The 25904-nt window shown below is 34.1% G+C and overlaps 1 protein-coding gene across 5 annotated transcripts; it reads right to left on the minus strand.

The window, feature by feature from the left end:
• Nucleotides 1–4065: 4065 nt before the first annotated feature.
• LOC121413207 lies at nucleotides 4066–25101 on the minus strand. 5 transcript variants are annotated; one of them, XR_005969704.1, is made up of 3 exons: nucleotides 24988–25101; nucleotides 5014–5206; nucleotides 4066–4119 (listed from the first exon to the last, which is right to left on the minus strand). XR_005969704.1 is itself a non-coding variant. In XM_041605961.1 (2 exons), exons 1-2 carry the CDS (start codon nucleotides 24893–24895, stop codon nucleotides 22210–22212), a joined length of 1941 nt encoding a protein of 646 aa, XP_041461895.1. In that variant the 5' UTR covers nucleotides 24896–24978; the 3' UTR covers nucleotides 21569–22209. The 5 variants fall into 5 exon arrangements, 1 of the variants encoding a protein (XP_041461895.1); XR_005969702.1 differs by lacking the exon at nucleotides 24988–25101 and adding an exon at nucleotides 23104–24978; XR_005969701.1 differs by lacking the exon at nucleotides 24988–25101 and adding an exon at nucleotides 23039–24978.
• Between the last annotated feature and the right edge of the window lie 803 nt (nucleotides 25102–25904).

Here is a 25904-nt window from a genome sequence, read left to right on the forward strand (position 1 = left end):
TGTTTTATTCTTGGGTTATGGTCATATTTGCCCATCAACTCACATTCCCTATACCATACCACATTGTCACACTAGGGCTTCTACCACTCTCCTCTTTAGAGGAGAGGGGGCACTTGAAGGAGGTGTTATGAGGTCTTGGCATTGACATCAACTCAAACATTCTTTTTGTGGCCTGATATCATTCAAAACTTTAACTATTTCTCCCTATCTGTATATGAAAGTTTACAGGTTTATACAATTCAGCATCCACAACGGATGGAATAATTTTTCCTTGTAAGAAAGGTATTCTCAATAGTCACATCATCTGGCATGGTCTGGTAGCCAATGATGTCATGTATGACTCCTCTTTCTTGAAATATTGGATTACAATATTATCCTCCTTTAATATTTTAGGCATTGTCCAAATAGGACATGGCAGTTTCAATGTCTTTTTTGGTACCAAACCACAATCACGTTGCTGCACACTTCAGATGGACTATCAGCAAATCCTTGAGAAACTTGGGAATTCAACTCAACAAGCATAGGTTTTCTCCTGAACACTGCTTGTATGTGGACCCTCCCAAGGCAGTACATGTAGGCACTGTACCAAAATTCAGAGCTATGCTTTTAGCTGGAATCTTGTAAGTGCCTTTTCATTGCTGATTATTTGATCATATACCATACCACGGGAATCCAGGGAAAGCCACAAGGTGAAAGACGCAGTCAGTACCTGATTCTTGCAGTCTGCTACTATTACAACTACAAGTCATTAGCCTTTCCTTTTCTAAGCCCTTGGATGTCACACTAAAATCCAATTCAGCATCCCAACCAGGCTCCCTTTATACCTCAATAGCTTTTTCCCCTCGAGGTCCAGCTCTGATCTTATCAGGGTACCCCCCCCCAAAAAAAAATTGATCTACTGGTACATGGCAACCCATCAAAGTTGCTCAAATCAAAATGCGGTCTCAGTTGGGACTTGCTGGGACCTACATGAACATGCATCATTTTGTTGTAATGAATATGTGTAAATGCAAATCTGCTCTGAACACACATCGGCCCGCTTACGGTAGTTTGCTGTTCAGACCCTACATGTAGTTAATGTAGTGGTATGAATGGTGGCCGAACAAATAATGATTTTGAACTTGGCATGTAGCTGCTTCAAGCAATATCCAAAATGTTCTATCAAATCTCAGTACATTCTCACCTGAAATGTTTATGTTATCTTGCAAATTTGTTTATTTCATGTCCTGGAATACAAGCTTTATGGCAAATGAAAAGGTTGATTTAATCAATCAGAAGGAAAAGAAATTTTTTTTCTTTTCCAAATTTGAAAAAATGTTTGGTGTTCATGGTGATCTCTTATATCTCATGTACACTACTTTACCACTAAAATTTCTGCAAATTTTAAAAAAGGATCCCTGACTTTTCTAGCTATGAGTATAACAAAGAAATAACATTGCTCAAAAGAAAGGTGAACTTTCTGCTCATTTCTGTAAATGGAGACAGAGAATGTTCGAGTAATACCTAGGTATGACTTGAACCATCACCATCACCAACCCTTTATGCATTGTATGTCCATTGCTAAAGTATAGTGGTTTTTCTCTTGATACATTCATAATTTTGTGTTGATTGATTATGTTGTTATATTCATAATCACAGTACATTCACCAAAATATGAATTAGGATCTGAGTCTTCACACCAATGGAAAATTGTCAGGATTTTTTAAACCAAGGCAACCACGGAGAGGAGAGAAAATAGATGAACTCAATGTCAAATTCAATATTTCCATAAAAAGGAGTAAAATTAGGAAGATGGAGGAAATTATTAGCCTAAAATAGGCCTAAATGATGTCAGGAACAACATTCTGACTGTATCCCTGGTAAAACGCTTCAAAAATTACTGGATGTCCTTTTTTATACACAATATAATACCGTGAGTGACAAGACATTTCGTGAGTGACACGACATTGTGACTGACACGACACAACTTTAACAGTTAATTTTAGCTTTACCTTAACACATTGGACCAAGTTACTTTATATACAATACGGTACAGATAAACTCTATTTGCTCCAGTACTGGGATCAATTGATTTTCAGAATACACAGCTCTAGAAAAGTTTTTGCATTTAAAACATGAGTGACACGACAACCAGTTTTGAAAACTCTGAAACCCAATTTTTTTCAGAAAAACACTTCACAGAATTTTTTTTGGCTATTTAGGAGTTACATACAATTCACAGCTTGTATCTTGCCAACAAATGTGCTTCTAATACAATTTTTTTATTCTGATAGGCAATATGTGAATTTTAATGCAACAAGTAGAATGCCTCTGGCCGTCTCACCTGCATCATGCGGTTATAGCAGCAGTGCTGACTATGAATACTACTCTAACTCGCACAAGATGTTCAGTGATACATGGTTACTCTTATGTCCAAGTTTAATGAACTAGACCAATTTTTATGAACTAGACCAATAAACTTACAGAGATATGATGGCTGTTCAACAAAAAACCCCAACATGGCCAAAGTTCATTGACCTTACATGACCTTTGACCTTGATCATGTGACCTGAAACTCGCACAGGATGTTCAGTGATACTTGATTACTCTTATGTACAAGTTTCATGAATCAGATCCATAAACATTCAAAGTTATAATGGTAATTCAACAGATACACCCAATTCGGCCAAAGTTCATTGACCTTTGACCTTGGTCATGTGACCTGAAATGAGCACAGGATGTTCAGTGATACTTGATTACTCTAATGTCCAAGTTCAATGAACTAGACCAATAAACTTTCAAAGTTATGATGGTAATTCAACAGATACCCCCGATTCGGCCAAAGTTCATTGACCCTAAATGACCTTTGACCTTAATCATGAGACCCGAAACTTGCACAAAATGTTCAGTGATGCTTGATTACTATTATGTCCAAGTTTCATTAATCAGATCCATAAACTTTCAAAGTTATGATGGGAATTCAACAGATATCCCCAATTCGGCCAAAGTTCATTGACCCTAAATGACCTTTGACCTTGGTCATGTGACGTGAAACTCATGCAGGATGTTCAGTGATACTTGATTAACCTTATGGCCAAGTTTTATGAACTAGGTCCATATATTTTCTAAGTTATGATGACATTTCAAAAACTTAACCTCAGGTTAAGATTTTGATGTTGATTCCTCCAACATGGTCTAAGTTCATTGACCCTAAATGACCTTTGACCTTGGTCATGTGACATGAAACTCTAATAGGATGTTCAGTAATACTTGATTAACCCTATGGCCAAGTTTTATGAACTAGGTCCATATACTTTCTAAGTTATGACGTCATTTCAAAAACTTAACCTCAGGTTAAGATTTGATGTTGACACCGCCGCCGCCGCCGCCGTCGGAAAAGCGGCGCCTATAGTCTCACTTTGCTTCGCAGGTGAGACAAAAATCAACATTTTGTAACATTTAATTTCCCTTGCATAAAATTCACTGTATCTCAAGACATAATTAATACTTTTATGTAAATGAAATGGAAAAATATACTTTAAGATGTCTAGTTTAAAAAAACATTGAAGCCTAATGATTTCTAGCAAGTTTTAATTTTCACCCCCATGTCCACTTTTGTTTGAAAATGACCATGTGTAACATTTTAATTTACTCAAATTACAATGTCTATCATTACAATTATATAAAACAATACATTTTATTATGAAGTTTAGAGAATTAAATAAATTATGATAATGTTGGGGGGGGAGCTGTTTGTGCCTCCCTCCCCTTCAAGATTTTTTGCGTTAAATGTGTAACGCAAAAAGCTCGCATCAAACTATATTTCCCGGCGTCCAGGAAATAAGCCTCAGAAGCGGGAAATATGCCAACCCTGGTCTTATGAAGCAGGAGCCCATGATGTTACCTTAGAATGTAATAAGTCTAATTCCCATAGTCCTGCTCGTGGGTGTTGAATAATCATGAGGTAGGTCTAATATGAAACAGGAGTCCATGATGGAAAATTCTTGGTGCCTGGGATAAGAGATTCACCTTCCTTTTCAGACAAAGGTTGACTGGTCATTTTTAAGTCCCCTTTTCATTGTTACGCTGGAGATATGTTGTCCCTTTACTTTCCAATGAAAGATAAATTCTATGCCAACACTGATAATAAAACCAAAAGAAAAAGAAAACAACTATCAATTATACAGCTAAAAATCAAATTTAAATTTCAAAATCTCATATCATTAAAACACATGTGTAACATTTAAAGATAATGCCAGTTGTGGTAATGATTTCGAAGTGAGTTCATACAGAATCCAATGAAATGAGCATGAAAGTATTGGTTTGTATAAATAATACGTGCCAAAGGATTCTGGAAGAAATTGTGTAATTGCTGAGAAATTAGCAAATAAGCACGGGATTCGGGTAAAGTGTCATGCCCGACTTTCAAAGCAATAACAATACACTGTCCCACATGCGCTTATCTGTGTTGGTGATCTTCAGTGTGAACATTTTTCAGTGTAGATTTCAAGATTTCACAAAGTTCAGTTTATGTAACTGTACCAGATCTAGATCCTCGATATAGTGACAATTAAGCCTAGTTTTACAGACTTTCTTGTGAAATCAGTGTTTACTGCAACTACTTTCATTAATCTTTAAGATCACTCAAATTAAAATATATACCATAATAATCATACAAAAAAATCAAAGTTGAAAAGATTAAATAAATTTTCTAAATGTTAGATTTTGGTATAAAAAATAATGCACAAAATTTCAATATAGAAAATTTTGTAAGTGAATATTGCTTATAAATAAATAAAGAAAATAACTATTAATAATGAAGCTGAAAATGAAATTTCAATTACAAACTCTCACATCATTTAAATTTCTGTTACATATTTTGTGTAAATTAAATTACAATTTTAGCACCACAATTATAAAACTAAATGTACTAAATTTCAAATGGTAAAAGCTGTGTACAAGACTTTGAACTATAACTTTTTTATAAGTCACATTGTGTTTGTCAATAAAGTCTACCAAAAAAAATCAACATACCTTTTACGAACTTGGATGCACTGATAAATTCTGGAAAGAATCTTAATGCAGCACCAGTCCATAACTTATGCAAACCTCGTGGGGCCTGAGAAGGGAGACCTGGGAAGCGAGATTCACTTCCCTCAGCAAAGGTTGACCATCTTTGACTCTCTGGATTACAATAGGAGACAGTCCCTCAGCCAGGAGCCCAGAACTGATAATATAATATCATAATATAGTTGGGTTCTTCATGATAACTTAATGAATAACTGAATATTAATAAAAGAAATTTAAATCATGATATTCAATTTATACCCCACAAAAAATATGGTCACATCAAAATTATCATCAAGCGTATCCATGTTTTATCATGATATGGTCAATAGCACTTTAAAAGTGTATAACTCTGTATTTAACGAATGAATATAAAAGCAAACATGTCAAAATCCTTCTTTTTTGCTTGATATTCTTTAATCCTTCTATTATCATTTACACTAATCAATATTTAAAAAAACAAATCTATATTATTAGCATTCAAAGCTGTAAAATGTTCATGGTAATTCATTAAATCTTGAAAATATCATACAAATACATATTTATTTTAAATCCCATTTTTTGAATTCTTCATAAATCTTTTTCAATATTACAAATCATAAAAAGATGAATAGAAATGTAATTTATGTTAAGCCAGTTTTTTCTGAATGCAAACAAAGTATATTTCATGAAAATTACATTGTCTTATAATGGAGTACAGTTATAAAAGGTGAATAGAAATGTAATTGTAACAAATTGCTAATACTCAAGTAATGTTAAGACATTTTCTTTCTGAATGCAATCAAGGTACTGTATATTTCATGCAAATTACATTGTCTTATAATAGAGTACAGTTGTTTCCTAAAATTTTCAAACATGATCATTTAGTACAATACATGTATGTACATGTATGATTACATTATATAAAGATTCATTCATTATAATCTATCATTGTGAATATGTGAAAATTTTAGATTGTATCACCTATGATTTGTGTATATTTTTATCAGAAATAAAACAAATTGCAATAATTTGAAAAATACAGTTGTATCGATGGATGCCCTAGTGACAACGTTATTTGAATGTCTTTAAAATCATCACAGATTACAAATTATTGTTACCAATTAAACAAGGAATAAACTGCTGAAGATAGAGGATATCTATCGTTTGCAGTTAGGCTCAATCATGTATGATTTTGAAAATGGTACTCTTCCAAATGCATTGGCTCAACTATTCATTAAAAACTGTCAAATTCATAATCACAAGACAAGCAGCTGCTCTTCATATAACACGGGTAAGAACTAGTTTTGCTCTAAATACACTATCCGTTACTGGTCCCAAATTTTGGAACACACTTCCCATTGAAGTAACTCATTCTGTCAGTGTGTCGGTCTTTAAACATAAGTTGAAATTACATTTGCTGAAAGGTTATGCTGAAACTCTTCAAAATATTTAGTGTAAAATAGATTACTTATTATAATCCTTCGTTTGTTTTTGTTGTACACCTCTTTTTCCTCTCCTCTTTTAGCGTTTACCTTATAAACTGCTTTATACCTATTGGCCCCATGTAATTCCCTCTCTTTGTCTTCCCTGTATACACTTTGTTTTCCTCGTTTCATAATTCCTCTCTTATTGTTCCCTATGTCTTTTCATTCTTTATATAAATTCATATATATCCTCACTCTTTTCTTCTTTTGCTAATTTCTCTTTGTATTTCCTTCTTTCCCTTTCTTTCCATTATGTAGATTTAGATGTGTAGTCCTACTAAAGTATGTAAAATATCTATACACATACACTTATCGTATCCTAACTGGGGACCTTGTCTTGACAAGCCTAGCTTTTTTAAGGTCTCCTCTTTCTTTCAGAAATGTGAAATTTTGTGTTACTTTTGTCTCCGTAATCCTACTGGGTATGATTTATGTTAACAACCTCAAAGTATGTTTATACGCTGACAATCCATTTTTTTATCTTGCTATTTATTTTATTATCATTTGTTATGTAACTACCATGTATGAATGTTTTTTGTGAAAGGAAGAAATAAATGAACTATGAACTATAACTATGAACTATGAATATTATTACCGCTTAGTAAATACCCATCAGTCAATTATCTTTCATCTTGTAATATTTATCTTATTTCATATACTAAAACAGTACTTTAATTCCTTCATGATAACTATAATACACTGGTATGATTTCTGTTTTCAATGAATCCAATCCTATACTGTAAACATGATCTATCAATGTTCCATTTTCTGTTGTAGCATTCACAACATGTTGTGTGTAACCATGTAAACACATTAACTGGTGTATTTTTGAAGTTCCTTTTAATAGATCTTCATTAAAATCGCCTGTAATAATACAATTTGTGGTTTGTTTACTTAGTTTGTCTAATAAAGTACCTAAACTTTCACAAAATGATGTTATATTGTAAGATGGAGGTCGATATACCACTGAAATAACAATTGAAATTGGATCAGTAATAACAGTTGCAATAAATTCTAAATTATCTATACATATATCTAATCTACTTGAAGTTTGCTTTTTAGTGTAAATTCCAACACCACCATGTGATTGGTCTTTAAATTTGTTTAATATACCAGATTCATTGTATGAATGATGGCGTGGCTGATGATAAAATTTAAAATCCTGTATATTAACATCATAGATGTCGTCATCATTGATCCATGTTTCAGTCAAACAAATGATGTCTGCATTCATAAATTGACACTGTGACTGAAGATCTATGAAATGTTGTTTTAATCCTTGTATATTGTGTAAAATCAATGTAAAGTTATAGCTATCATCATTTTCATTCTCAACATTTTCAAGGAATACTTTCATGTTTTTCATTCTTTCTTTGATTTCAGGATTACAATGTATATTTTGTGGTTTGAAATTCTCCAATGTAAGTCCAGATAATGAAGAAACACGACTAAGGCCTACATATGCTTGTCCACAGTCAAATATTCTTTTCAATGATACAACAGCTTTGTCTAACGTCAAACCCTGTACTTTATGTATTGTACATGCGTAAGCCAGTTTAAGTGGAAACTGTTTCCTTGCATATTTTTTACCCAAAAATTCTTCACATCGTTCAATAGAATGAATACCAACATTTTCTTTGTCAAAGTTTACTTTGATGCAAATTGTTTTAGAATTTGATTTGATTATTTCAGTAACATTTCCAAAACACCCATTTGTAAGACCTTTGCTAACATCAATATTTTTAAGTAACATGACTCTTGCATTAACAGCAATCCACAAATAATTAGGTAACTGGCTTTTACAACGTGTGACGGGATTTTCACGAATTTTACTTCCATTCTTTGCATCTTTCTCAGTGTCTTCTGCTTTTAAACAAATTACATTAGCACATTTTTTATGCAATAATTTCTTATTCCATTCATGTTACATGAATAAATATGCAAAGCATCCTCACATTCTTCACCTGTTTCACAGGATTTTAGCATTGATAAGTCTCTATCATTAAGAACATCATCACGTTCTTTTATACGTAATCTATTCAATAAAAGCGCAAATTCTGTATCATCCTTTTGTCTCATTATCTGTTGAAGTTCTATTTTTTTGAAATTATCATTCCATAATACCCCTTGAAGACTATCTTTATACAAAGGATTTCCAAACACAGGTGGTAACTGATACATATCTCCAACAGCAATTACAGATACACCACCAAAAGGAGTTTCATCTCGAGATTGTTTGATTTGTCGTAGACGACTATGAATATAATACAGTAACTTCTGGTCTACCATTGATACCTCATCAATAATAAGAATTTGCAACTGTGCTAGTTTATTACGGAGAGCACTTATTTTCTCTTCACTTAGCGGCTGATAAGGCATTTGAGCTCTAATTGGAATTGACAAGATACTGTGAATAGTATGACCATTGACATTATATGCTGCTACACCTGTAGGGGCTATTTTTAACACTGAAATATCGTCAGGATAATGTAACATTCTGGCCAGTATACGAGTAGATTCATAATAAAGACATTTGACTAGATGACTCTTTCCTGTTCCAGCACCACCAGTAATAAATACATGAAAAGGTTCTATCATTTTTCCATTAACTTTATTTAAACACCATTCTCGTATTTTATAAAAGACAAGCATTTGTGTTTCATTCAAATTTCTTATCATACCATGTCTTTCTGTTTTAGATATTTTTGATGACCGTAATTCTAAACTGTAATTTTCTGATTTAGAATCATTTTTCAAATCAGGAATATCAAGATTTTCATCACAATCTTCCAAATCTATGTTTTGTTTTGGATGCTCAAGGCGTTCTACTTCACTTTCAGGACATAAAAGACTCCAGGCATCTTCCTGTACACCAAATTCTTCTAAATGTGCTTGAGCTTGATCTATTGATTCAGCATTTATTTCAAATTTCTTTCGATTTGTGCAGACAATCAAACTAACTTTTTGTACTGAGCCATGTATCTTCACAACACCTGTTTCATAGAAATTTTGATATGACTCAAAACCTGGAGGCTTTAGATGTTCATCATCATAGTGTGGAAAAAAGAGCTGTAAGATGCTAAGGAAATACTTTTCAGGTGAAACAACAACAGAATATCGAGGGTATCTTACAACTGCATCTTTTCCACGTGTACGTTTTTGAACATATCCCAAATTATTGTCCAATTTAAAGATATTTTCTTTACATGTATTGGTAATTTGTGATTTTGTTAAAATTCGATATTCCGAACAAAACGTTGCAAGACACATAGCACTAAATCTTTTGGTTTTTGGTCTGGCTTTATATCTGTCCAGTTTGCTTGGCATCCAGATATTATCTTCATCATCATCACATTCTGGTCTGTTATTAATGACACTTAATGGTAAACTCATTCTAACTGGATCAGGTCCAACAGGTATGAATTCTACTTTTCTAGAGCTCTCTTTTAATCGAAGACTACAAACACGATAGACACTTTCTTGAGCGGACACTTCGCGATTATGCATGTAAGCTTGACCTAGTTTTTTCATACTTTGTTTTGCATCTGTATTTCCTTCTTCCATTTCCGATAAGGTATGACTCAAAAGCATTCCCATTTCACGTTCGGCCTTAGACATATAAGACACAATGTAAGCTACACAGGCATATGCATTAGTAACATATTGCAAATCCATATTTGCATTCCAAGCTCTAAGTAATTCTGGATTATATTGATTTACCCATACATCTTGTGGTTCTCTTTGGATGATCACACTTTCCTGTGAAGCAATCTCGTTGTGTGCACTTTCAAACTGGTTTTGTGTTATACCCAATTTTTCAAAAAGATCTCTGACACTGTTATATTCAGTCCCGCCAGATAATGCATCTTTTACACTATTCAATAATTGTTTTGCATCTTCTATCCTCCTTGTTTTTTCAGATTTTTTCCCCTCGGTCTCATTGTTATTTTTTTGCTTTGTTTTTTTATCTTTCACTTCTGTATCCTCAACAGGTTTTATGATAAAGGTTTTCTCTGAAGGTGGCCTTGGAAAATTAAACCTACATGTAGTTCCTTTCTTTTTGCATGATTTAGAATGTTTTTTGCTATGCTGTTGTACAGAGCTAACTATTTCATAGAGTTCTGGATCTTCTTCCTTATCAGGTTTTCGGCAAGAAATGTATTTATCTATGAATTGTGTAACATCATCGTCTTTATCAATTCCTAATTGCGGTGCTTGATCTACCCACATCAATAAATGTACGTGACTACTTCCGCGACTCTGAAACTCGATTCTTTCAATATAGTCTATGCAACGACCTACTGGTGCAGCTGTAGACATAATCACTTTATTCATAAACATATGAAATCTATGATCAAACATTCGTGCAACGGTTACTGGATTTGATCTTATAAGTTTACACTTATCTGCCCAATCTAATTCACTCAATTTTCTTGAGTCTCCAGTCTGACATAATAAAGTATTTAATAATTCTGGCCATCTCATATCTGCACATGAAAATGAAGCAAACCATGTAGGTTTTCCAAGTTGCCTTACCATTGCCAATACATCTTTTTGTGTCTTTTGCCAGTAAGGAGGTGTTCCACGAATTTGTTTTAAAAATTTATATCCTTTGTCTGCTTTTAAAATATTCTGAATTTTTTCTGCATCTTTCAAATCCTTGGCAGTTATCGGTGAAAGGTTATCTTTGGTATTCTTACTTTGTCTCAATGCAATAGAAACTTGCGACAAAACTTGTTGAATTTCATAAATATACTGTGCATAAAAGATAAAGTCTGTATTTTGTGCGAACCTGTTATCAACATGCATTAGTCGATTGTGTAAATATCGTCCCAATGTTAGCTTTTCATTTCTTTTATCATGAAAAGTAGGCTGACCTTGAGGAAACAATACAGGAAAACATTTGGCCTCATTGGTTTCATCTTGCAATAGTGATACAGGGCTTTTTCCTTCACATGGAGCACAACATATTATATCGTCAAAATACTGATCTAAAATTTCCTGTCCAATGTCAGCTGGCTGCAGACATGAATTCAAGTGAATCCCATTTAATCTTTCTTCAACATCATCATCATCTTCATCATTTGGTTTATCATTGACTGAAACACTGTTTTCTTTCTTTTTTCCATGTGAACTTTCAACATCTTTTGGGAAGTATTCATCTAAACAATCCAAAACTCTTCTCCTAAATTTCTTTAAATTAGATATATCACACAATGATGATACTTCTTCACTTTCATTTTCTTCTTCATTCTTTCCCATTGAATTTTCCCATTCATCATTAATTAAAACATCATGATAATACTTATTATTCATTTTCAAATAACTTAATGCATTCAATAATTTTGATTTATCTACAAACTTATACTCATAATAACTTTTAAAAGACAACCTCCTTTTCAACTTTACACGTATCAGCTGATCTTCTGTCTCAGGTCTAGGCAATATCTGTACAGTTTTAATGGTATTTGAAGGAACACAAACAACTGGACCATGAACTCCATTTTGACCACCTTTTGGCAATGACATCATTTTCATGAAAGTAATATTAAGTGCAATCAAATGTTGCTCTAGAGTGTTTAAGGGACCGCATCCATATTGTATTGGCAGCGTGCACCCCGCGAGCACACCCCCGCTGCGGTAATTAGTGAACAGGATGTATCTCCCCGCTAGACGCAGCTAGCGGCGGCGCGCTGCTCAGATTAAAGCAGATTAACAGCCCCATTAATCCTAGATTTTATCATTGCAGCTTCTCGCCGCTTCTCGCAGCTTGCACGCGGTCAACTTGCAGGCGAATACTCGTACTCAAAATGATGTGCTTTCTAAATCCATTGGTGAAATGTGCGCCACCGATGAGGCGATTTTCTTGTCTGCCCGACACGAAATGAAGGTATTAAAGTATGAAATATTGAGCTGAAAAGTGTCTTAGATCTTTAGCAAAATAATTCTTATACATTTCGAGGTGGAAAGATTCATATTGATATTAGTTTTATATTATTTCCGTTGCGTAATAATGATCTATTTCTTCCAACAAAGTACGATCATCACTTATTCTTAATCCGACCCCGACATGAAATAGGACATAGTAACTTCTAGCAATGTAAGATCATCGCTTGCGTGTTTGTTTAGGTCCGTTCCGGCACGAAATGAAAGTATAAAAGAATGAAATATTGAGCTAAAAAGTGTCTTAAGAGGTTTTAAAAATATTTCTGGTACGTTTCATTGTGGAAAGATTTGTATTCATGTAACTAAACTTTACGAAATAATTATGTATTTCTTAGAACAATGTACGATAATCGCTTGTTCTTGAATTCGACCAGACAATCAATAATACAAGATATGGAATATTAAAAGATAAATGGGTCGTAAATACTTTTAAATAGTTTGAAGGCGGAATGAATCTAATTACCCTTCGTATAGTAATCTACTGTATTTTCCCAAATGTATGATTATCGCTTGCCTGTTTGTTTCCGCTCCGGCACGAAATGAACGGGGAAATTAAGGAAATATTGAGCTAAAAAGTGTTTTTAATGGTTATAAAGATATTTCTGGTACGTTTAAGGTGGAAGGATTCGTATTCATATAATCAAACTTGTGAAATAATTATGCATTTTTTGAACAATGTCCGATGATCGCTTGTTCTTGAATTCGACCAGACATTTAATAAAATAAAATATATGAAATATATAAATGGGTCGTAGATTATTCAAAATATAGGCCTACTTTTAAATAGTTTTAGGTCCGTTCCGGCACGAAATGAAAGTATAAAAGAATGAAATATTGAGCTAAAAAGTGTCTTAAGAGGTTTTAAAAATATTTCTGGTACGTTTCAATGTGGAAAGATTTGTATTCATGTATCTAAACTTTACAAAATAATTATGTATTTCTTTGAACAATGTACGACAATCGTCGCAATTCGAACAGATATGTAATAAAACAAAATGTATGAAATATTAATAGATTACACGGATCCTAGATTATTCGAAATATACTTTCAAAATGGTTTTAAGGCGGAAAGAATCTAATTACCTTTAGTAATAATCTACGATATTTTCCAACAATGTACGATTATCGCTTGTGTGTTTGTTTCCACTCTGGCACGAAATGAAGGTATAAAAGAATGAAATATTGAGCTAAAAAGTGTTTTTAATTGTGTTAAAAATATTTCTGGTACGTTTCAAGGTGGAAAGATTCGTGTTCATATAATTAAACTTGCGAAATAATTATGCATTTCTTTGAACGATGTCCGACGATCGCTTGTTCTTGAATTCGACCAGACATTTGATAAAACAAAATATATGGAATATTAATAGATATGGGTCGTAGATTATTCGAAATATACTTTTAAATAGTTTTAAGGCGGAAAGAATCCAATTACCTTTCGTTGTAATCTACGGCATTTTCCAACAATGTACGATTATCGCTTGCGTGTTTGTTTCCGCTCTGGCACGAAATGAACCGAGAAATGAAGGTATAAAAAATGACATATTGGGCTAAAAAGTGTCTTAAATGGTTTTGAAAATATTTCTGGTACGTTTCTAGGTGGAAAGATTCGTGTTCATATAATAAAACTTGCGAAATAATTACGTATTTCTTTGAACAATGTACGATAATCGCTTGTTCTTGAATTCGACCAGAAAACAAAATATATGGAACATTGACAGATAACATGTGTCCTAGATTATTTGAAAATAGTTTTAAGGCGGAAATAAAATAACCTTTCTTTTCTTCGCACAATGTACGATGATAGCTTGTTCTTGAATCCGACCCGACATGAAATGACGCAAAATATTTGGCATGTTAATAGATAAAATAGGCCGTAGATTTCTAAATAGTTATGAGGCGGAAAGCATCTGACTGCCTTTCGCAATAATCTACGGTATTTTCAAACAATGTACGATTATCGCTTGTGTTTATTTCTGCTCCGACACGAAATAAAGGCATAAATGTACGAAATATTGAGCCAAAAACTGTCTAATAAATGATTTTATAAATACTTCTAGTACGTTTCAAGGTGGAAGAATTCATATATATCTAATTAAAACTTAACTATTTCTTCCACCAATGCACGATAATCGCTTGTTCCTGTTTTAGAATGATACAATTCACCTTGCCATTAATTTGATGGTTCAAATTACTAAATTTGTGATTTTATGCCATAATATTTGATGCAAAAGAATTCAAGTAATTTCATTTCATTTTATATAATCATTGGATTATTTTGCCGCAGCAGGTGAGTGTAATGGTGCTTCTTCGCAATTCATTATGTTTCCATACTCGTGCAATGTATACACAATTAATCAATTTAGAAGCCCATTGTAACGAGTAGTCTGAAAAACGCTCAAGCGCAATGAAAAGAGCAGGATCTTTCGCAGAATAGTCATGTCCGCTACGCCCATGACCCTTCAATGATAATTAATCAATATAATCTACGTCGGATACTTTCTTTGAAAAGAACTTGCCGCGCATTATATTGTGAAAGCAAATGGCCGCTTTGATCTTTAATGACTTAAACAGCACCATTGTTAGGTATTTAATCAGTTAATCTTAAAAGAGGATAAGAAAGAACATCCTGTGGAGTCTACTTTTTTGCCCTCTTATAATATTTTAATGCTTTTAAAAGTCATCCAACACTAGAATCTTTTGAAAAATTGTTCGGCGATTTCATGTAAACGGGGGGGGGGGGGTGTCGAAAATTATTAGACCTATAAAATCCTGGGCACGTTGAAACCAACAAAGTATGTATAGCCCTTTGGTATAATTATGTACATATATATTTTTAGGGCGGTAATGTCAATAGGCATCTAAAAAGAATACCTTGTTAGAAGGCGGGATTATTAGAACTTTGATTATAACTTACCTTTTGTATCGGCGTGGGGATACAAAATCTTTGCAAATTGTTAACATAATTAAAAGAAAGATAAACTTAAAATCGGGGGGGGGGGGGGGTATACAACCAAGTCCATACTAGTGAGGGCACTAATAGATTTACCCGGGGCCACAATGCCTAGCTGCCCTATCAGCTACTTTAAAAGATATGCCTCATTATATTGCTATATAACTAGATCAGATTTCATTTGGCCTTTGTAAATGGTGCAAGCACGAAAACACGACACGAAGCGCGCTTGAATTTTCTATAAGGCATATCTTCAACAATTTTGATAGTTTTGACATTTAGAGAACGTTCGTAAATAATCAAATGAATTAAAGCTTCCATTTGTTGGGGGAGCCAGGGAGAGGGTGGGGTGTATGACATTTTGTGTCCCCTACGCTTAACTGACTTTTGGAAGGACGTGTTCTCCCCCCCCCCCCCCCCGACATGTTTGATGTCCAACTACCCAAAACATATAATGGTCGGCTTGGTCGCTATTTTTTAAATCCCGTTCTTTAAATTTTCATGATCTACTTTTCATACTTGTTTTTTTTCACATCTTTCAATTCATTGTATTTGCGTTCTTTTCTCTGTTTTTAAACTTTCTTTTGCTCTCGCGATTTTTCAAATTACATTTACAAAATTATAATAACCCGAACCACTTTTGAAATATAATGTTCGTCTGTTTATTGCGTGCTCATTGTAGTTTCCTGTTGGGGTTATTTTTGCACCATTTGGAATAACGTCAACCTGGTCAGGCTTCCTGCTTTCACTCCTGTTCAAAGAATTCTTGTAATTGTTATTTTTGCCAAGAAAAGCACAAAGGTCGTCCTGACAAAAAAAAACGAGATGGTAACGTAAATGTTTTCAATGAAGCTCAGGGTCAATGAATTCGATCATGGGCACTTAATCACTCCTTTGTGAAATGACGAAGTGCCAGTTGCCCGAACTTGTCACAATAGCTCTAATTCTATAAGGAATTAAATCTATTGTTCCTTCGCATTTCATCGTTGAGAGGATAAAAGCACATTTGCAACATATTTTGCAGCTCTAACCTTGTTGACAAATTAGACACAGAAGAAAAGTGACGCCTATTGGACAAAATTGTTAAAAAAAGACGAGATGTAAAATAATCATCAACAATTGCGTATGCATCAATTAACTAGAAATGGCACGAAAGTGGCAATAATATTGCATGGAGTGGAAATAGAACATGTCGTCCCTTTTTCAGTCCACGTTCATTTACCGCCATGTGCTGTGTATATAGAGCAACATAAAATTCTGAACGCAAAATATATTTTGTCATATTATCATTATATATGTATTACTATTTTTTTAAATCCCCTTGCCCGCCATCCGGGGTAGGAGGATGGGCGGCGGCAGGGTAATTTTGATTACGGGGAGGAGTAACTTTTTTGTATACTTAATTTCATATCGGGTCGGATCAAGAACAAGCAATAATTGCATCTTGTTAGAAGATGTAGATATTATAGCGTAGTGCGAATTATATTCTTTCCGTTCCAAAACTCCTCAGAAGTATATTTTTAATAATTCAAGATATTTATGAACTCGATATTTGTCAGTTTTATGTCGGGTCGGATCTCTTTCCGATTCGAAACCTTTTAGAAGTATCAGCTAGATCGAAACTCCGTATATATCTATGATTTTCTTAAAGTCGACCATCATTTTATAACGGGTCGGACCAAGAACAACAATCGTATGTTGTTGGAAGATATAGGTATCCATAGCCCAACAATAATCAATTATTTCCACATCGAAAGTCTTAAAATATATTTTTATTGACAGACGATATCTTTTAACTCGATATTCCATACTGAAATACTTTCATCTCATGTCGGATTGGATCAAGAATAAGAAATTTTGCGACTTTTATTCCATTAAAATATTGCCTTTTCGACTTTGTCGGGAAAATTAGTAATTTCATTTTTTTCTGACAGAACATGGGTTCGTCCATATACGGGAATATCAGTTATTTAAATCGTTTACACTCGCATTAAATTTAAAATCATGCGTGATCGATCCTGCATTAATTTGAGATGTTTGTAACTCCATTTCATTTGCCTTTCCGATATTGCCGGGAAAGTGTCATTTACGTTCTCAGAGAACATGAATTCAGTCCTGAAGATATATGAAATTTATCTTAAATTGTTTGCACCTTAAAACAATCGCTCTTACATCAACACATGATCAATCGGAAATGATGGCGAAAATCAAAGAACGACAGAGATATTCCATGCATCCAACAATGGAATCGGTTCGCGAAATATACAGGGTAGCACCCATTCATCATGTTCATAATAAAATATAGAGGGTGAAGAGTTTCCTCATTTGAATAAAAACATGCGGCACTAAAAAAGGATTGTCACATGTATCAGTTCCTATTATGTGTGTAATGGCCCTAGCCTATTTATTCACAAAATGTTGCTAAACTAAAAAATAGGCCTCAAATGATTGGATTTATCAAATACTGCAGTATGGAAATTACAATGAGTATCATACAGTTTCACTTTTTTTTCAAAACTTTGATGTTTTGTATGGGATGTCATCTGGATCCCAAGCGTTTTCTTTTTCTTCATTCAATGTTTTTTTTATAATAAGAAAAAAAACTATGGACTACTAAACCGCACATCCGGGTTTTTTTATTATTGTTCCTGCTCGAAATGATATAGAGCGATCAAAAGACGGCGTTTGTAATTTGCATTCGACCCTTAACGCCCCCGCAATCCCCCCTTCCCCCTCTGCGTGTGGTCTTTAGCGTCACTAGGGAATTAACGCACTATAGAAAACCGGTGGATGAAAGGCTGATCGGATTTAATCCCGTGCCTAGAAAGACAGTATTGAAGATTATTGATACTGAAAAGCACTGATTTTTATACCGAGACTTAAACCTCGGTCACATTTGATGTACGGCAGCCGTAAGGCGAATTAAAACAGCCGTTTATTCATTTGTTTTATATACAAACCACCTATATGCAGCTGGTTCAAAAATGTTAAAACGGCTGTTTCCGACTCGCCGAACAGCCGCCATAGAGCAAATGTGACCGAGGTACAAATGGTAAAAAAAAATTGACAAGCAAAAAAAAGTCTTCACATAGGAGAGGGGTCACTTATGGCTCGTCAGGGATCACTTTGGACTCGTCAGGGGGGGGGCAGGGATACGTCACTTGCATGTGTTGTGACTCGTCAGGGGGGCAGTCTGCCCCCCCCCCCCTTATTAGGTACGCTAATGGTGCTGATCGTTGACTTTGGCCGGTTTATTAGGTCCGGTAAGAGGTAAAGGGTTGGACCAATTTTTTTCAACGTCTCAGATTAATTGAAAATCGTTCGAGACAGAAATTATTTCAAAATTGTTTTGATTTGGAAATTATATTGAAATAATTTAATTTCCTTTGAGAATAAACACTCTCCTAAAAAGAAGTACAATTCACTTATCTTTTCAATTAAGTCATAAATATAAGTCCTAAATACATTAGATAAATGGTCTCAACTCTCAGATCACAGCTCATGATCGATCGGAACGTATTTCAAAATTGTTTTGAGGTGGAAATTATATAGAATTTATTTCAGATACCATAAGCTCTTTTTCCTGAAATAAATATTATTCGCTTATCTTTCCAATAAAAGGGAAATACGTTGGAATAAAAGTACTCAACATCTTAGTCTTAGATTAATGCACGATCGTTCGAGACGTATTTTTGAAATTGTTTTGAAGTGGAAATTATATATCATGAAATCAATTAAAACCTTCCAATGTAAACTTTTATTCTCCTGGAAGAAATACAATCGCGTATTTTTCCAAAAAAAGTCCAAAAGAAGCAGATTGCGTTTCCAATAATTTTCTAGAATCAAGAGTGCCTACAATATCAAAAATTCGGCATAAGTTAAACAAAAAACCCAACATAAATATACCCAAACAATTTATACGATGTCAGAAACAAAATCGAAATGTCAAAAAATCAAAACAAAAATATCATAAAAGGAAGTATTTCAAACCAACATAAAAAGTAAGGCAGTATGTCTAACAAAAGAAAAAGAAGTAGACATTTTGTTGATTTGCGATTTAGCGTGTTTAATGATATGGCGTCATTATCATTCTCCAAAATTTAGTTTGCCGTTGATATCAATGTTCGCACTAATTTAGTTACATTCGGGCATCATATTCATATTGTGTCATTTTATCTGGCCTCTGTCAGAAAAAATAAATGTTCTAAAAATATTAATCTTCCCGTGGCAAAGATGAATAGGCCTACCCCTCTAGTTATACACTCTTGGCGGACATTATCCGGCGAGTTGGATGATATAGGCCTATTCATACCAAGATGTCTCAAACTATGGCCTTAATAGAGGTAAAAAAAACTATGCATGGGTACCATTCGTGCAACTGCTCGATCATTAATATTCTTTTTAAACGAACGGTTTGTCTTGCGCTTCTTGATTTTCATGCTCGGGAATTAATATTTTTGTCAGTGCCAAGAAGCAACGTTGACGTTCGGATAAAACGGGATAAAATAGGCGTGTAATCCATCTGTATCCGGTCCCAAAATCATACGTTAAAAAAAGGTCATTAATTCAACTTATTTTTCATGTGTGAATCTTCCGTGTCAATCTCAACTCGAAAGCTGCAACATTTTCGAAATCGGCAGTATTTCTATTGATGGCGTTAATTTTCAGTTCAGTTCGTTGACAACGGAAACTATTGAGAACCATCGACTTATCGAGATCGAGAATTTTTGTCATATTCATAATTATGCGCACGTGTTGATATATTCTATCACTAGCTAGCTGTAGTCATTTCCAATAGAGCGTGCTTGCATGAAATGCTTCGATACGGACATAAAAGAGGAACGCCTTTCATTATCATGCTTTTAAATATAATAATTTGAAGTCGAGTAGCACGACAAGTGGAACTAGTACAGGCACCACGACGTACATGTTTACTCTTCATTCCGGGTCTTCATTCCAGAGCGAGTCGCGGAATTGAAGGCTAGCCGTGGCCGGCGCGGGGTGAGATTGCCTTTGCGAATTTTGATAGAAATGGGGGGGCAGCGACAGCGCAGCTAGCGGCCGCTAGCTGCCGCTAGATGCAGCGAGCTGAGGATTAAATCTATAATCAAATGTAACATAAAGTATGGCAGCGAGCGGCAGCAGGCACAGGGGGAGCTGCGAGAGCGGATGTGAGTTCTATTGTGCTTTAATTATCGCAGCTAGCTGCCGCTGGCCGACGCTATTATCCCGTCTTAGAGTGTGCAAGCGTACGCTCGCGGGGTGCACGCTGCCAATGCAATATGGATGGGCTCCCTAAATTAGCAAGTTCTTCTGGAATTTCATGTAAATGCAAATTATTAGTATGTGCTTCTGCTGGGACTTTTCCATATTGTAACTTTCTATGACAAGTGTAACATATCCACAAGGATGATCTCACTGATTGGCCTATCTGACATTCTAATCGACATGTTGAGTTGCAAACATGTAAATACTTTTCGCTGATACATGTCTGTAATTTATATTTACTTTTATTGCATTTCATAACTTGGTTTTCAAAAAGAAGTTTAAGGCACACACAGCAAACATATTCTGGGCCACGACTGATAATCTTCTGAAATTCTTGCAAAACATTGTCAAACTGAGACATTTCCAATGTTTTCTTTACATTTCTCTTAATATAGTTTTTTTTTATTTGTTCTCTATACTTAATGTTTTTTTGGTACTTGATTTTTAAACTCAGCAATTTTGTTTGTTTGAAACTACCATCTTTCTGATATTTATTTCTCATTGTATTTCTGTGTGACTGCTGGAACTGTTCATCAGACTGATATTTATTTCTCATTATATTTCTGTGTAACTGCTTAAATTGTTCATCAGACTGATATTTAATTCTCCTAGTATTTTTCACCCTACTCTTCTGTGATTGCTTAAACTGTTCATCAGACTGATATTTAATTCTCCTAGTATTTTTCACCCTACTCTTCTGCGATTGCTTAAACTGTTCATCAGACTGATATTTAATTCTCCAAGTATTTTTCATCCTACTCTTCTGTGATTGCTTAAACTGTTCATCAGACTGATATTTAATTCTCATAGTATTTCTCATCCTACTCTTTTGTGATTGCTTAAATTGTTCATTTGTCTGATAGCATTTTCTTGTTGTTTCTTTCCTATTTTCACGAAATACTTTATTTAATCTATACTTTTCATTCAACAAATTGAAAAGTGTTATTCGATAAATTGGATCAGTATGATATTTTTTGTTGTTAGTATAAGTCATTTTCCCCCTTTTTCCAGCATCCTCATATTTTTTTGTTTTCTTCAAATCCTCATAATTAACAAGCTTTTCTATATCCATATCTTTTGTTTTCTTAAAACTCCGTTCTTCTCTTTTTTGTTTCTTTTTTATATCCTTCATTACACGATAACTTCTCTTACTTCTACGTCTTTTCGTTGATAAATCAGATATTTTAGCATTGTTTACTCTAGCATATTTTCTTTCTTTGTCATTTGCACAGCTACTTATATTTGTGGTTTCATTACATGAAAAACTAGAATCACATGATTGCACTGACATAACAACATCATAATGGATGCCATGAGTATTTCTTAAATAAACACCATACGTAGTTGTTTCCTTTCCTATTTGAACATTTTTACCAGAAAATAGACTCCATTTTAACCGGTCTTCATCATATACATAAATGTCAGTTTCAATCAAATTAGCTAAAACCACAATTTCCATTTCAGTTGCCCATGTACCACTTTCCTCAATAATGTTATTTGAGACATAGTGTGAAATACTAGAGTAACCCATTCTCAAGAATCCAACAAACCTATCTTCATTTTCCATGAGATGTGTAAGGATAGCTTGCCTAATGATAAGATGATATTCCTCACTTCCTGTCAATGCAAATGATATAGCACGATAAAAACAGTTTCCATCATCTTCAATATCTTTTACATCTTTTGGTTGCTCTAGAGGTACCCATTTTTCATAAGCATAATTTTCAAAACTAGCAACAAAATGTGGAATATTTATTATCTCACAACATTTTTTTTTCTGTTTACCAACAAGAGGCTTGAACCACAATATACTATGACTTTCTTCAATTATCATTAAATCATCAATCGTATCATAATCAATTTCACCACTGGTTGATGTATCAGTTTCATGAAGTTTTGCCAATTTTGAATTATGAATTTCTGTGTGAAAATTGTCATTGCATTTCAATCCACTTTCAGGATTAGTCAATTTGCGTTTTGTACCTAAAATGCTATTTGAGTTCTCTATTTTAGTCATAATTTTCAACTTTTTATAGTCATTGCTGTCAACACTATCTTTCAAGTTTGGCTCATTTTCATTTACATGCATTATTTCTTTATCGTGTAAATCATTATTAACTGCTTCATTAGAATCCTCAGTGAAATATACATCATGTTTATGAAATACTTCTTGTGCAAATATCCTTCCATCTAATCTTTCGGTTTCATCTAAGCAATCAGATTCCATGTTAAATTCAGATGATCCAAAATTTCTTTGACTATTTGTATTTGAAGGACCTTCATTCAATGAATTTTCTAATTGAAAACGACCATTCAGTGTTTCATTTTTATTTGACAATGCTTTTGCACATATACTAGTTACCTCATATTCAGTTTGTGAAGAACATTTCAATGTTTTTGCCAGCCTCATGCAATGATTATAAACACCTTGCCAACTTGGAGTTTGAAGCACTACACTATAGCCATCATCAACGAGTAAGCCTCTTGTGTTTCTTGAATGTGAATCAAATATAAAGAAACAATCATAACTAGATATGACAATAAAAGTATTTCCAGAAAATGTCACAAAACATGCATCAGAGTCACTACTCAATTCTTGTTCAAGTGCCTGTTTCAATGGCATTGAAATAGATTCTTCCAATTTTGTTTCATCTCCTTCTAACAATCCAGGTATTGATTCACGTCGCTTTATCTCAAACAACTCATCATATGCCTCTAAGTGTTCAAGTAGATCAGAAATTAATAGATATTCTTGTTCACGTGCTACATAATACCTTATGTAACGATAGAGTTCATCACCATTGGCCAGAATTTTATCTAAATCTTTATTGTCCCAATCATTAGCATTTTTCATTTTGCTATACAACAAAGCAGACAATGAATTGGCAACACATTGCTTTCCTGCTGAATCACCAAATCTCATGTCACCTTGATGAAATGTTCCTTGTGCAACTGGTTTTATTTGCATGTTTACTGTTGTGTTTATATCTTTCATTGTTGCTATGTTCTTTGATAAATCACTACTGACAGAAGTAACGGATTCAACTACATTAAAATGAACATTTCTTGTGTACTGTATATAAATGCCTTTATGAGATGTAACAACATTTATTCTTCCCGGTTTCCTTGCAGAGTACAACTGCCAACATGGTACTTGATCATTGTAAGAATAGATATCGGTATCAATCAAATTTGCCAATGCACTCATTTCAGTGTCTGTAGCCCAAGTTCCATTTTCCATTATTCTATTTTTCAAAACATATTCTCTGACAGTTCTGAACTCACTTCTCAATGTACTCTTAAACTTATCATTGGTCTGTAATAAATGGTTCACAGTAAGATTCCTTAGAATTACATGATAACATTCAGTTCCAGAAATAGCATATGAAATTGCACGAAAGAAACAGTTGCCATCCTCATCTATTGTTTTAATGTGTGAAGGAATTCCAATGTACTCATTGCTATTGCACTTTGCATGGAAGCTTCTGTCTGTATAGGGAATATTCAATTTTCTACAAATGGCTTGTTTGTCAGTTATCTCAAGAGGTAAAAATTTAAAATATTTGTCTGGCCTATCACACATTCCAAGATCTGATACAAACTCTACTTCGTCTCTCGATTCATTGTACAAAGGATGCATATCATCTTCTTTTCTTTCCTGAGCAATTGCTGCTTTCATATGAGATTCAAAGGAATTTTGTGCAAAAGAATCATCAGTAGACTCATCTCCTGCATTCAAAATTGCATTGTCTGTATTTTTATTCAATCCTGCATCTGGGACAATTTCAACGCGACATGTTTCATCATGTACAAGCTGTGTATCAATAGGCTGACATGACCTTTCACTTTCAAATGAACTGCTCAGTAAATCATCATCTTCAACACTTGTGTCTGATTCAGATTCTATGTAATTTCTCCCACGATTGCGTTTGATTGCGTCAATGTCACTATCGCTCTCATTCTCTTCAAGATCAATCTGTAATTTGACATGGCTTACTCCATCTGGGATGTTCACGGTTTCTGAACTAGTCATGTGTTCTTTTGAAATTCCATCTGCTGGACATGCACTCTCATTTGAAAATATGTTTGAATGATTATTTTTGTTTCTGTCTGTCAATTCTCCTTTATCTTTGCCTACTGTGATTGATCTACCAGAACTGTTCAACTGATTACACACTGGTTCTTTGTCACAATTTGCATCATTCTTAATCGTATCCATGTTAAATTGTTTTGTGATCTCTTTCTTCGACAACTTTGAAACATCAGGGCAATCATCATCATGTACCCTTTGATTCACTTTTGTAAACTGACCTTTCATGTTCCTTTTTCGACCTCTTCCTCTTTTACCTCCTGCATAGACCCTGTATCGTCTCAAATCCTGCATCTTTTCCAGAATGTTGCAAGTTCTTTGATTACAGCGTTGATCAGAATCTGGTTTTGACAATGGAGACAAATTAGCAGTTACGTCAGCGTATGATTGATTATGCATTCTTTTCATTTCTTCACAGGCTTCATTGTAAACCTTCATAGAATGTACAGATTGCACACTGCAAGCATAAATGCTCAATAAATTTTCTGCATAGGATTGCAAACTGACATCTTTTTCTTTCATCTTCTGCTTCACCTTACACTCTTTTTCATGTACTGTGTTTTTTCTCTTATGACTCCCATAAAACGTCTTGAATGCTTTGCCAATGTAGGTTACACCTGGTTCTAACAATACACCATTAACTGATCTTCTCTTTCTTCTGTCCTGTTCGTTTTCTTCATCTGAGTGTGTTCTTCCTTCTGTTTTTCTTGCCATCAATTTTGTTCTTTTGCATTTCACTTTTACCCAATTATCGTCAAGTTCTTCATTGAGCAAGTTTTGATCTTTGACATGAGACAGATTGTCTGTTACACCATTTTCACATCTGTTGCATTGCTCTGCAAACACTGTGCTCTTTTTTACTTTAACATACCTCTTTTTTGCTCTCCTTACTTGTCTTGTCTGTTTAAAGACTTCCATGTTCTCATCATCATTGTCATCATTATCATCTCCTGACATGAGAGGTTCATATCTGTTGTAATGAGATGGAATACCTACTTTGTCAAATATTCGATCACCAATGTTGCTATGACCACAGCATGAGCAAATCCAAATCAATCTCTGGTCAGTAAGTTTATCATTATTCAAGTTTCCCTCACATGTCACATGGAAATGGTTTGTACAAGACTCGCATGTTACA

The sequence above is a fragment of the Lytechinus variegatus genome, chromosome 4, assembly GCF_018143015.1.
Source record: "Lytechinus variegatus isolate NC3 chromosome 4, Lvar_3.0, whole genome shotgun sequence".
NCBI lineage: Eukaryota > Metazoa > Echinodermata > Echinoidea > Temnopleuroida > Toxopneustidae > Lytechinus > Lytechinus variegatus.

Coding starts and splice junctions, on each gene's coding strand:
- LOC121413207 (XM_041605961.1), bottom strand. CDS start 24,895: ATGGATACGATTAAGAATGATGCAAATTGTGACAAAGAACCAGTGTGT. Junction 22,294..23,038: donor CTTCACAAACTGAATATGAG/GTAACTAGTATA, acceptor TTGCATTGACAG/GAAGTGAGGAATATCATCTT.